Source organism: Hyperolius riggenbachi, chromosome 10 (genome assembly GCF_040937935.1).
Source record: "Hyperolius riggenbachi isolate aHypRig1 chromosome 10, aHypRig1.pri, whole genome shotgun sequence".
In the NCBI taxonomy this organism is placed as follows: Eukaryota; Metazoa; Chordata; class Amphibia; order Anura; family Hyperoliidae; genus Hyperolius; species Hyperolius riggenbachi.
The window spans coordinates 241,440,800-241,453,672 of NC_090655.1; the positions used below are offsets into that span (position 1 = coordinate 241,440,800).

Consider the following 12,873-nt stretch of genomic DNA (forward strand, 5'->3'; position numbering starts at 1 on the left):
ACTCCGTTTATCTCTTTCCTGCTTTCAGAAGCCATTTTCTGCTAGTAGAGTGTTTTATAGTTGGAACTTCTTATCAGTGAGGGTCACGCTGTAGTCAGGAGTCAGGACTGAGTCAGCCACTTACATACCTGATATTTAACTCTTTCAGGCAGAGAAAGAAAAAAAGGAACACAGCATAGTTATGTGTGTGCTAGGCACTGTACATACCCATGTCTATCTCATCATGTCACATGTCACCACGGGTATTCTTTAAAAGGAAATACATATGGCAGCCTCCATATACCTTTCCTTACAGTTGTCCTTTAGAACATTTCCCACAATCTGAACAAGAAAAAAGCTGCTTAGGACCTACAGTACTTCCAGTTTGGACCTCTTGCAGAGAAAGAAGATCCATATAGCTTTTCTGAAGGAAACTCACCTGAGGTCCCACCATATTCAGACTAAATTTGATCGCAGATTCCCTTTGGCATTCCACTCTACCTCCACTGGCTCTTAAGGTGGCCACACACCATACAATTAAAAGATTCAATTTCATACCAATTTCGATATAAACGATCAGTTGTCTCGAAAAATCTAAAGCTTTTTTTTCTCATTCGCGCAGTACCATCCTATTGACGTCAGTGAGACCACGTGACCTGCGCCATGGAATGCAGCAGCAGCCGACCCGGAATCTGACCTGCCGAGGTCAGCTTTACCAGTGTAGGAGACCGGGAGCCACCGAAGCTGCGGCGAGGGCACAGGACGGCTGCAAGCGGCTGGAGGAAGCCCCAGGTAAGTGGATCTTTTGTTTTTTGTTTTTGCTTAGACCTTTACTTTAAGACTAAAGGAGTTTCCATTTTTATACAAAGGGATATTCCTGTTGGGCTGGAGGAGGTGGAGAGGGATGGCGAGGGTCGTTTTCTTTTCATGAAGGGGAAAACTGGCATAAGACGTGATCTCCCTAGCAACAGCATACGCTCCTAACAGCAAGCAGCCCTCCTTTATTACGTCTGTGATGTCTAAACTGATGGGGTTCTGCCAAAGTATCCTGATATTAGGTGGAGACTTCAATGTCCCTTCGCAACCACTGTTAGATTACTCTAATGGCACTTCCATTCTCGCTTATAGAGCCCTAAGGGCTCATTCCCACATAGGCCATATGCAATTACTTTTTTCTCCCGAGTTTTCTCCTAGGAGATAACTTTTCATCTTCTATTTAAAATAACTTCCCAGCACTTTTCAACTGAAAAAGTACTAAAAAGTAGGGGGGAAAGTACTATCAAAATTATGTTGAGTATTTCCATGCTTGCTGATGGCTTAAAAGGCATTTTATTGACGTGTTTAAAAATATCACCCAGGAGAAAAACGCAGGAGAAAAAGTTAATTGCATATGGGGCCATAGTGCGCTTTCATGCGCGCTTAAGTAAACACAATCGCAGGGACAGACAATGCATAGACAGCACTGTCTGCCGTTTCCATTCATGCGCGGCGATTCACCACTGAATTGCCACGCAAGGTTTGCTGCATTGCGGGGTGCTTCAGTCCGTGATACCCCCCCCCCCCCCGTCTGGATTGACACTCGGAGCCACAAGGATCTGCACTGCATGGAAACGAGCCCTTAAACATATCAAGAAAAACCTACAACAGTTGACGCTTATGGACCCCAAGTGGATAGCTCATTCGGTTGACAAAGACTATACTTTTTTTCATCAATACATAACAAGTACTCACAATACTACTTTTTTTGTGACACAGCGAGATTTGTCCTTAGTTTGTCTCACAGAAATAGGGTACAAAATGATCTCTGACCATGCTCCTATTTTTATTACATTAATATTACCCGAACAAACGACTAAAACTTAGAACTGGAAACTTAATCTATTGGCCGAGAGATGCGGAGTTCAGGAAATCTCTCATTCCCTTATTTCATACTTTGAGCAAAACAACGCCCTGGAGGTTTCTAAATTGACAGAATGGGAGGTGCACTAAGCAGTGGTTAGGGGTCACTTCATTTGGATGGGGGCTAAGCTCAAACAGGAGCGGGAAGAAGGTATCCCTGCACTGTCTGCTGATATTGTGGAAATTAACAGAGGCAGCAAAAGAATAAAAGTAGCTAAAACTTTTTAAAAAATGGGGAGGCAGTGATGGACTTACCTCCTCCAAGCAGACACAAAAACAGGTTGATATTATATCAACAAGCAAATGTATTTATATACACTCCAAAGGGTCAAAGCAACGCGTTGTGCAGGTGTGGCCCAGCTTCATCAGGCAATAGGGGATGGAGCATACAGCAACAAGTGTCTATGACTCAGCCTTGTGCCTCTGTGAGTGTCTGCTGATATTGCTAGGCTAGAGGCACTTCATAAACAGACCTTGGCTTGTCAAACTTTGGAGGAACTGACTGTGACTAGACTGAAATTACATAATCTCCTTTACAGTTGCTAAGTGGAAGGTGATGGCAGGGAAGAGACTATTTTATGAAATGAGAAACAAAAGTGGCAAATACTTAGCAAGATCTCTTACGAAGCATTACATATTACATACATTATGTACATTACATATTCGAACATCTCCTCCATCGTGGACAACGTAAGCTAGTTAGATCCGAAGACATAGTGGAGGAGATCAGGAAATATTACCTTTCCCTCTATCATTTCCCTACACCAGTGATGGCTAACCTTGGCACTCCAGCTGGGGTTGGAACTACAAGTCCCATGAGGCATTGCAATACTCTGACAGCTCTAAGCATAACTCAGGGAGGCCGAGGCATGATGGGATTTGTAGTTTTGTCACAGCTGGAGTGCCAAGGTTAGCCATCACTGCCCTACATGGTCTCCCGAATTGCAAGCTTCTACTTAAGTTGGCCACTAACAATCCAATTTCTAGTGAAAAATTGTTTGAGCAATCAGAAATTCTGATCGGAAGGTAAATTGTTCAGTAGACCATCAATGCACCAATCTTTGCTTCCTATCTATCACAACCAACAAGAAAAACCTTATTTTGGTTTGACGAAAATCCAATTGGACAACTGTTTTTATGATCGTTCATAATTGATGGTGCCCATCAATAGAGATTATTTACAACCAATCTGATCAGAATTTCTGATCGCTCAAATGATTTTTTTGCTACAAATTGGACCATTAGTGGCCACCTTAACAGAGAGGTAAAAATTGCTGAATTCCTTCAAAAATATGTCAAGCCTTTGAATCTGTCCCAATCTGACAAAGAGGACCTTGAAGCACCTTTGACGACTGATGAATTATTGATAGCAGTGAAAGCCTTAAAGGAACATTATCGAGAAAAAAGTAGGCAGTTAAAATCTGACAAGTTTTGGGCTAGTTCATATCCTCATGGGGGATTCTCTGGGTTTGCTTTGTTTTCAACAGCATTTCCTAAGCAGCAGTCTGACTGACAAAATAGTGTGCAAGTGAGTAGGGAGGCTGGCTGGTATCTTACTATTGTGGCAGTTAAACTGCTGTTCAGAAAATGCTTTTGAAAAAAACAAAGAAAACCCTGAGGAGATGGTCTAGTCCAAAACCTGTCGGTTCTGTCAGATTTTAACTGCCTACTTTTTTCACGATAGTGGTCCTTTAAAGCCTGACAAAGCCCCTGGCCCTGATGGACTCACTTCCCAATACTACAAATATTTTAGAACTTTACTAGCACCAGCCTTTGTCTCTGCATTTAATTAGATCTCACCTTCAACTATCCCATCTCGTAAATTTCTGCAGGCACACATTTCAGTGATACCAAAGCCTGGGAAAGATGCCCAACTATGCTCGAGCTACAGGCCAATTTAAATGCCAAATTACTAGCCAAGATACAAGCCAACAGACTTCTCCCCTTCATTCCTGGTCATATACAGTAGGTTTAGACCAACCTGGCTTTGTTCCTGGATGGGAGGCTAAGGATAATGCAATGAGAAGGGTGGGAATAATGGCATATTGGACCTTTTCTCCTGTCCACCGATGCCGAAAAAGCATTTGTCAGGGTAGTGTGGGGCTATATGCGCGCCACCCTGTCAAACCTTGGGCTGGGCACATCCATAAGACAGTGGATAGAACTGTTATACTCAAGTTTTTGTCAGGGCTTTTAACAACTGGGAATGCTATGAGGCAGGGCTGCCCCCCTTCCCCACTAATGTATATTCTTACGCTTGAACCTTCCCTTAATGCTATTCGTGAAGATAGATCTATCAAGGGACTTCAAATGGGTTCCTCTTAATCGTCGCAGCTTTCGCTGATGATCTTTTATTTTAACTCCAAGATCCACTGACGTTGCTGCCTAACCTTATTAAAAGATTCAAGGAGTTTGCATCCATTTCCAACTTTGAAATTAACTTTAATAAGTCACAAGCCCTTAATGTGTCCCTTGATGGTTCTTTAGTTTGCCTTTGCAAATCCTCCTTTGCTTTCTCCTGGGCTGGTGACTCCCTTAAATACTTTGGCATCAATATTCCTTCTAATCTGAAGGACTTCTATCCCTTGAACTGTACCAGGATAGGTAACAAACTGAAGGCAGATCTGTTAATTTGGAGACAGCAGAAAAGTCTTTCCTATTTTGGCTGTTTGGCTTCAGTGAAGATGAATCTCCTGCCTCGCTTCCTGTATGTCAGACAATGCCCGTCTCTTATCCTGCCACCTGCTTATATTAGAGACCTCCAGAAACATATCAATAAATTCATTTAGAGAAACAAACCTCCCTAGGATAAAACACCAGACCTTATCGCTACCAAAAGATGAAGAGGGAATGGCCCCCCCAAATCTTCACAAATATCACATGTCCTCTCAACTCTGTAGGGTGGTTGAATGGACCAATTTTGAAGCACCTAAAGCCTGGGTTTTAATTGAACAAGAATCGGCTGGGTTGAGTTCACAGGCTGTGGGATTGGTTGACTGCTCAGAACGTGATCTAATTGCATGGGGTAACCCCCTGATGATGGCACCCATTAAAACACTACCTAGAAGCCTGGCGCCGGTTGGTTCAGCATTCTTCCCGGGTATAGTGTAGTAAGTCTTGACATAAGATTATAATCACTAAGCATCAATACTCACAAACCAAGGTTACCACAAAGGCAGCCACTGCAATGGCAGGTGGGGGGTTAAACCTGACCCCACTCAGGTTAAGAAGTCACTCGCTGTAGATCTGAAAGATGGGGCAACACCCCTCCACCAAGGGTGGACTAGACAGTATACTAGGATGTATAACAGAGGCGCCAATGTAGTATAAAAATGTTTAAAAACAGTTTAAAAAGAGGAGGTAGTGGTGGACTTACCTCCTCCAAGAAGACACCAAAGATTGTTGGATTATAGTAAACAACAATTTATTCCCAATACTCCAAAAGTGCAATGTATTTTGCAGAATTAATCCTGCTTCATCAGGCAATAACAACGGAGTAATAGCATATAGGGTCAGTAGAAGAACCACAAGCCTCTATCAAGGTGCTTGGTTCTTCTACTGACCCTATATGCTATTACTCTGTTGTTATTACTCAGTTGTTATTGCCTGATGAAGCGGGATTAAACCTGCAAAACGCATTGCACTTTTGGAGTATTGTGAATAAATTGTTTTTTACTATAAACCAACAATCTTTGGTGTCTTCTTGGAGAAGGCAAGTCCACCACTACCTCCTCTTTTTAAACTGTTTTTATACTAGGTTGGCACCTCTGTTATACATCCTAGTATATCTTTCCTGGGTAGTCTGACACCTCTTTGTGACAAACCATCCTTTCCCCCTGCTACTGATATCCCTATTGACAGAAATTACCTTCTGGAAGTTGCCCGAGAGTTCATGACTTTATCACTCGAGATACAGTCAAATCCTTTTCAGATCTGGCAGCTCTTAGAGAGGATGCTACCCTTACCCAATAGCATTTTTTTCAAATCGGACATTTCCTGAACTCATTAAGGAGTAAATTTGATTGGTCCATGAGCTTGACAGCTTTTGCGAATCTTATTCTTGCTGATAACAAACCCGGACATTTAATCTCTCTTTTGAATCAATTGCTCCTAAGGAAACCAGGATCCATCAAATTAAAATTTCAGGATCAATTGGAAGGGGATCTGGGGAAAATGATTGCTGAGGAGCAATGGCAGAAGATTTTTATGTTGAACCGTAGGGGGTCCCTGTGTGTTAACAATCAGGAACTCGGATATAGGATTATTTCCAGGTGATATAGAACACTATTAGATTTGCATAAGATCTATCCTTCTGTGTCTCCACTTTGCTGGAGATGTGGTTTGCACGATGGAACCATGTTCCACATTTTATGTTCATGCCCGCTAATTAAGCCCCACTTGAGGCAAGTCCATCAGCTGATTACATGATACTTTAGATATTGTGAAATCGTATAAAAAAAAATCCCTGGTAATTCATATTTATTTATTGTATTTATAAAGCGCCGATATATTACGCAGCGTTGGACAATAAATAGGGATACATACAATATTTAGGGGCAACATACAGCAAAATGACAATACCTGAATACAAGAAAGACCAGATCATGCCGCACAGTATGAGTACAAGGTAATGCTTAGTCACTAGAGGGGAGCATGGAGATTAGGCAAGTTAGCTTCACTCAGATGCATAGCATGGGTGCACAGTAATGAAGGTGCATGATCAGGTAGGACACAAAAGGAGGAGGACCCTGCCCGAAGGCTTACAATCTAGAGGCCAAAGGCTTACAATCATATGGTGAATGCTGCTAGGGCTCTGATTCCCCTGAATTGGAAGTCCGTCACGCCCCCTTCCATAAAAGCATGGGTTAAACGTGTGGACACTATGGAATCTATGGAAGGGTTTATCCTTCTATCCTGGGACCGAAATGACTAATATTCTGTTACCTGGTTGGTGTGGGTGGAATTCTAATATTCACAGGAATATAACGATTTCATGATGACATGAGAGATTGACACTGACTTCCTTCCCTTTTTCCTTCTTTCCTTTCTACTCTCATTTCTTCTTATTCTTTTTTCTCTTTCCCCTGGCACAGGAAGATACTTACCATACGCAATTTGTTTTATGATAATAAGATCATAACTTGCCTCTTTAAAGATACTGTGTATGTCAAGTAAATATTAAGTTCTGATGACATGGTCAGTCAATGGTTGACCTTACTTTACAGAACTATCTCTGGCAATTTGCTATGTGTAGACTTTGTTTTACTACGCTAACTTGAATAGGCTGTTTGTGTTTAGTTTCCTTTTTCTTTTCTTAATTAAGCTTTTTTTTTGGCAAAAATAAAAGAAACCAGCTGCTTGTCTGTGTGCCTTTTCTCATAAAAGACCAGGCTTGCTTTCCAAACAAACATTTCCTACACTCTGAACATGAAAAAGGCTGCTCCTCTGTGTGAGATTTCTGGTGTCTCTGAAGTTCACTTTTCTCATTAAAGCCTTTCCCACACACAGATCAAGAGAAGGGATGGATGCCTGTGTGACTTATCTGGTGTCTAAGCAAGTTGTGTTTCTGAATAAATTTTTTCCCACACTCTGTACATGAAAATGGACGCTCTCCGTGTGAATTCTCTGATGCCTAAGAAGATTTCCTTTCATACTGAAAAGTTTCCCACACTCTGTACACGAGAATGGGCGCTTACCTGTGTGACTTCTCTGGTGTATAAGAAAGCACCCTTTCTGAGAAAAACATTTCCCACACTCTAAACATGAAAAAGGCTTCTTGCCTGTTTGGTGTCTCAGAAGGTCTTTTTTGCTATCAAAACCTTTCTCGCATTCTGAACATGAAAAAGGATAGATGCCTGTGTGACTTCTCTGGTGTCTGAGAAGGTGTATTTTAAGATTAAAACCTTTCCCACACTCTGAACATGAGAATGGATGTTCCCCTGTGTGAATTCTCCTGTGTACAAGAAGGTCTCCTTTCCTAACAAAACCTTTCCCACACTCTGTACATGAGAATGGGCGCTCACCTGTGTGAGTTCTCTGGTGTATAAGAAGGAATCTTTTCCTAACAAAACCTTTCCCACACTCTGAACATGAGAATGGACGTTCCCCTGTGTGAGATCTCTGGTGTATAAGAAGGTCTCCTTTCCTAACAAAACCTTTCCCACACTCTGAGCATGAGAATGGCCGCTCACCTGTGTGAGTTCTCTGGTGCATAACAAGGCTTCCTTTCTGAGTATAACATTTCCCACACTCTGAACATGAAAAAGGACGCTCACCTGTGTGACTTGTCTGGTGTCTACTAAGGCTTCCTTTACGATTAAAACTTTTTCCACACTCTGAACATGAAAACAGCTGCTCATCTGTGTGGCTTGTCTGGTGTCTAAGAAGGTCTTTTTTGTCATTAAAACATCTCCCACACACAGAGCATGAGAACGGATGGATGCCTTTGTGACTTCTCTGGTGTCTAAGAAAGGTTGTTTTATAATTAAAACCTTCCCCACACTCTGAACATGAAAAAAGATGGACACCACTGTGACGCGTCTGATGTGACAACGGTGCTGTATTCCTTGGATGAGGATGTCCCTCTGAAGAGTTCCCAACATCATGTTTATCTGGAGGGAAATTACATTTTCTTTAGAAACTGAATTTCTACTTAGTAACACCTTCACAAATCTATGGAATGCAAATGGGTCAATATAATATAATCCCAACATGAAAGTAGGAGCCACTTGCTAAGACAAAGTACCAGTACATCACAATAAACGAAATCACAGGGTAGGTATACTAAGGATAATTTTACATTAAGTAAAGGAGATGGGCCTTTCATATGGTGTACAGTATCTCCTCATTTGTTGGTACCGTGATGCAATACTGAGGCATATAAATGGGCCTTTCATATGGTGTGCAATATCTCCTCCTCATTTGTTGGTGCTATGATGTTATACTGAGGAATGGAGATGGGCCTTTCATATGGTGTACAGTATCTCCTCCTCATTTGTTGGTACTATGATGTTATACTGAGGAATGGAGATGGGCCTTTCATATGGTGTACAGTATCTCCACCTCATTTGTTGGTACTATGATGTTATACTGAGGAATGGAGATGGGCCTTTCATATGGTGTACAGTATCTCCTCCTCATTTGTTGGTACTATGATGTTATACTGAGGAATGGAGATGGGCCTTTCATATGGTGTACAGTATCTCCTCCTCATGTGTTGGTGCTATGATGTTATACTGAGGAATGGGGATGGGAACAGTAAATTCGGGCGCCTGAGGCTAGTGGACAAATTGGGCGCCGCCATTCACTCCTATAATAAATATCGTTTAATTGGCGCCCGATAGGAAAAAAGGGCACCGGAGAAAAATAACGTTTTAAAAGCGGCGCCTGGAGACTTAATGTTTTATTACTGTTTCTCATGATTACACATTATTTAATGATTTATACATTTTTAAATTTTATTTTTAAACGAAAAAAAGTACAATATTTTTTTAAACATTATTTTTAAACGAAAAACAGTACATTTTTTTTTTTAACATTATTTTTAAACGAAAAAACTAACAGGGGGGTCTTAGGTTTAGGCACCAACAGGGGGGTCTTAGGTTTAGGCACCAACAGGGGGGTCTTAGGTTTAGGCACCAACAGGGGGTCTTAGGTTTAGGCACCAAAAGGGGGGTCTTAGGTTTAGGCACCAACAGGGGGTCTTAGGTTTAGGCACCAACAGGGGGGTCTTAGGTTTAGGCACCAACAGGGGGGTCTTAGGTTTAGGCACTAACAGGGGGGTCTTAGGTTTAGGCACCAACAGGGGGTCTTAGGTTTAGGCACTAACAGGGGGGTCTAGGAGTTAGGGGTAGGTACAGGGAGGGTTACTTAGGCACCAACAGGGGGGGTCTTAGGTTTAGGCATCAACAGGGGGGTCTAGGGGTTAGGGGTAGGTACAGGGAGGGTTACTTAGTAAATTTTTTTTTTTAACGTTATTATACGTTTCACTATTTAAACGAAAGATTAACGTTTTTACAATTGCCGATTTAATGCACATTATTTAATGATTTATAACTTTATAAAACATTAATTTTAAACGAAATACAGTACAATACATTTTTAAACGTTATCCATGATTATCGTTAAAAACCCGGCGCCCTTTTTTCCCAGCGCCCCTTTTTAACGTACGCATGGAGATGGGCCTTTCATATGGTGTACAGTATCTCCTCCTCATTTGTTGGTACTATGATGTTATACTGAGGAATGGAGATGGGCCTTTCATATGGTGTACAGTATCTCCTCCTCATGTGTTGGTGCTATGATGTTATACTGAAGAATGGAGATGGGCCTTTCATATGGTGTACAGTATCTCCTCCTCATGTGTTGGTACTATGATGTTATACTGAGGAATGGAGATGGGCCTTTCATATGGTGTACAGTATCTCCCCCTCATTTGTTGGTACTATGCTGTTATACTGAGGAATGGAGATGGTGTACAGTATTTCCTTATTTGTTGAATGAAGAGGAGGTAAGTGTACACCTTAAAAAGGAAGCACAGAGATAATAAGAGCCCCAATAGCGCAATATATGTAACCAAAAGGTGTGTTGCAATGAGGGAAGCCAACCACATAAGTGGAGATTCACAATCCCAACTCCACTCGGATCTCCAGAAAGGTACTAGATGTGAAACTCTCTTATGAAAAAAACTGGTACAGCAAAGCCACGGAAGACCAAACACACCCCTCTAATGTATAAAATTTGGTAAAAAAACAACTAAAATTGAGAACAAGGGGAGGTGGCTTACCTCAATAATGACAAATTAATATAACAATTAAATTTATGATGCACCTCAACTGCTCCCAAATTTCAAGCATCACCTGCACCTGCTGTTCCTAAATCTTCTCTTAACTCATCACTAACTCATCACTCATCTGATCTCAGCAGCCCTAAACCATTAGTCCAGTCTAACCTCATCAGGTGCAAATTAAAAACTATTTCAGCATTTTGTATTTATAACTTACCTGTGCTAATATTCAGAGGCAATTTTTCTTCTTTAATAGATTGAATGTCATTATCTTCTGTAGGTTGATGATCACTTCTTATGTACGTTCCTTCATTAGTTATCCTCAACATTTCACCTTCCTCCGTATAGAGACAATCATCTCTTACATATGTCTTATCTTCCTCCTCTTTAATTGGCACCATCATGTCACCCTCCTCCATAGACTGCTGATCACTCCTCACACAGGTCTCTTCTTCTTCCGCTTTAATTGTCCTCATCATGTCACTCTCCTCCATATGCTGCTGATCACTCCTCACATATGTCTCTTCTTCTTCCTCTTTAATTGTCCTCATCATGTCGCCCTCCTCCATAGGCTGCTGATCACTCCTCACATATGTCTCTTCTTCCTCTTTAATTGTCCTCATCATGTCACTCTCCTCTGTAGACTGTGGATCACTCATCACATATATTTCTTGTTCTTCCTCTTTAATTGCCCTCATCATGTCACCCTCCTGCACAGACTGCTGATCACTCCTCACATATGTCTCTTCCTCCTTTCTCATTAATTTACTTTCCACTTCAGATTGCTGTTGAAATTTCACATGACTCACTTCAGTATCAGTTTTCAGATCAGTAAATTCTACACTCTATATTAAAAAAAAAAATCAAGAGACTTTTTTTTAGAATTGTAAGATTTAATAAACTGAAACCACAGAGTATAATTTTAGAGAGTTTGGCGTAACTTTTTAGCTTTAAACCTTCAGTTCCACCTACCTGATAATGGCAAGCATAGTTGTGGTCTTCCAGTGGACAATCCTGAGAGTAAAGAGGACCTGTACAGCTCTCTGGTGGGTTTCTGTTACTGGATCCATCTGTCGGAAACACACACACTGACTGAACACATCGTCTCTATGTGTTTATAATATGATGGGGGGGGGGGAGAGGGAATCTAGGAGGACCCTCCATACTGCCCTCTCCTCAATAAGAAGCACAAGTCTCCTCTTACCCAGTGATGTGAGGGGTGGCTGGTTCTCCATCATAATGTCCTTGGAATAGTCTTTGTGCCCTTCTACATTCTGCCACTCCTCCTTGGAGGAGAAGGTTGGGACATCCTGACAACCTATAGGAACCTGACACACACAATGACACAGTCACCATCCAGACATCTCCCTTGCCATTACTGTCCAATGTCCAAAGCACTGCTCACCTCTCCCATCAGCAACTTAGTAATCTTTTTGATGACTTGCAGAATCTTCTTCATGTTTCTCTCAGGTACCAGGAAGTGAGGTGGAGGAACTGTGATTGTCACCTGGTCACCAGACTTCACAGGAGGAAATCCCTGTATTGAAAAAACACCAGCAATGTTATGTGACCTCCCAGAATCCTCCTCACCTCTCTGGTCTTGTCTTTGTTTTAATAAAATGGTTTGACACTCAAATTTCATCTTTGGGCTAAAACATTATACACAGCATAAAACTAAGAAACCATATATATAAATGGTTTGCAAATTGTTGGAAGGGTTTAAAGTTAACTTTTCTTCTTTACTCAGGAGTGAACTGATAAGATAGCTGTTCTGAAATTATTAGAATATTAAGCTGTTTGTGCAGAGTAAATACGAATGAAATGCTTCCCCTGTGTCCAGGGGTTAAAGGTAACCTAAAGTAAAAAATAAACTTATGATATAATGAATTGTATGTGTAGCACAGCTAAGAAATAGAACATTAATAGCAAAGATATAACTCTCATATTGTTTCCATTACAGGAAGAGTTAAGAAACTGCACTTGTTATCTATGCAAAAGAGCTTCTCTGAGTGCTCTGACTAATTTAGTCAGAGAGTAGTGCTATTTTCTGAAGCACTTATACATCACAGAGACAATGAAAGACAACTTCTGATAAGATTTTACCACATGGAATTTCAAAGGTTCATTAGCTCTGCTCTGTTTCATAGTGTAAAATACAGAGTGTAGTTTATAAACTGCAAACATTAGAGAATGATGCAATGGTATAAAAA

General features: G+C 41.1%; 1 protein-coding gene across 1 annotated transcript in view; it reads right to left on the reverse strand.

Annotated features, from left to right (window-relative positions):
* Positions 1–6,385: 6,385 nt before the first annotated feature.
* LOC137536998 (oocyte zinc finger protein XlCOF7.1-like) overlaps positions 6,386–12,873 on the reverse strand; it is a 39,966-nt gene continuing 33,478 nt past the window's right edge. The window contains exons 11-15 of the mRNA XM_068259158.1: positions 12,069–12,200; positions 11,868–11,991; positions 11,636–11,733; positions 10,881–11,508; positions 6,386–8,489 (exon numbers count right to left, since the gene is read on the reverse strand). Of these exons, the coding sequence (XP_068115259.1) occupies positions 7,417–8,489; positions 10,881–11,508; positions 11,636–11,733; positions 11,868–11,991; positions 12,069–12,200 (2,055 nt within the window). The 3' untranslated portion in view covers positions 6,386–7,416. The remainder of the gene's footprint in view (positions 8,490–10,880; positions 11,509–11,635; positions 11,734–11,867; positions 11,992–12,068; positions 12,201–12,873) is intronic.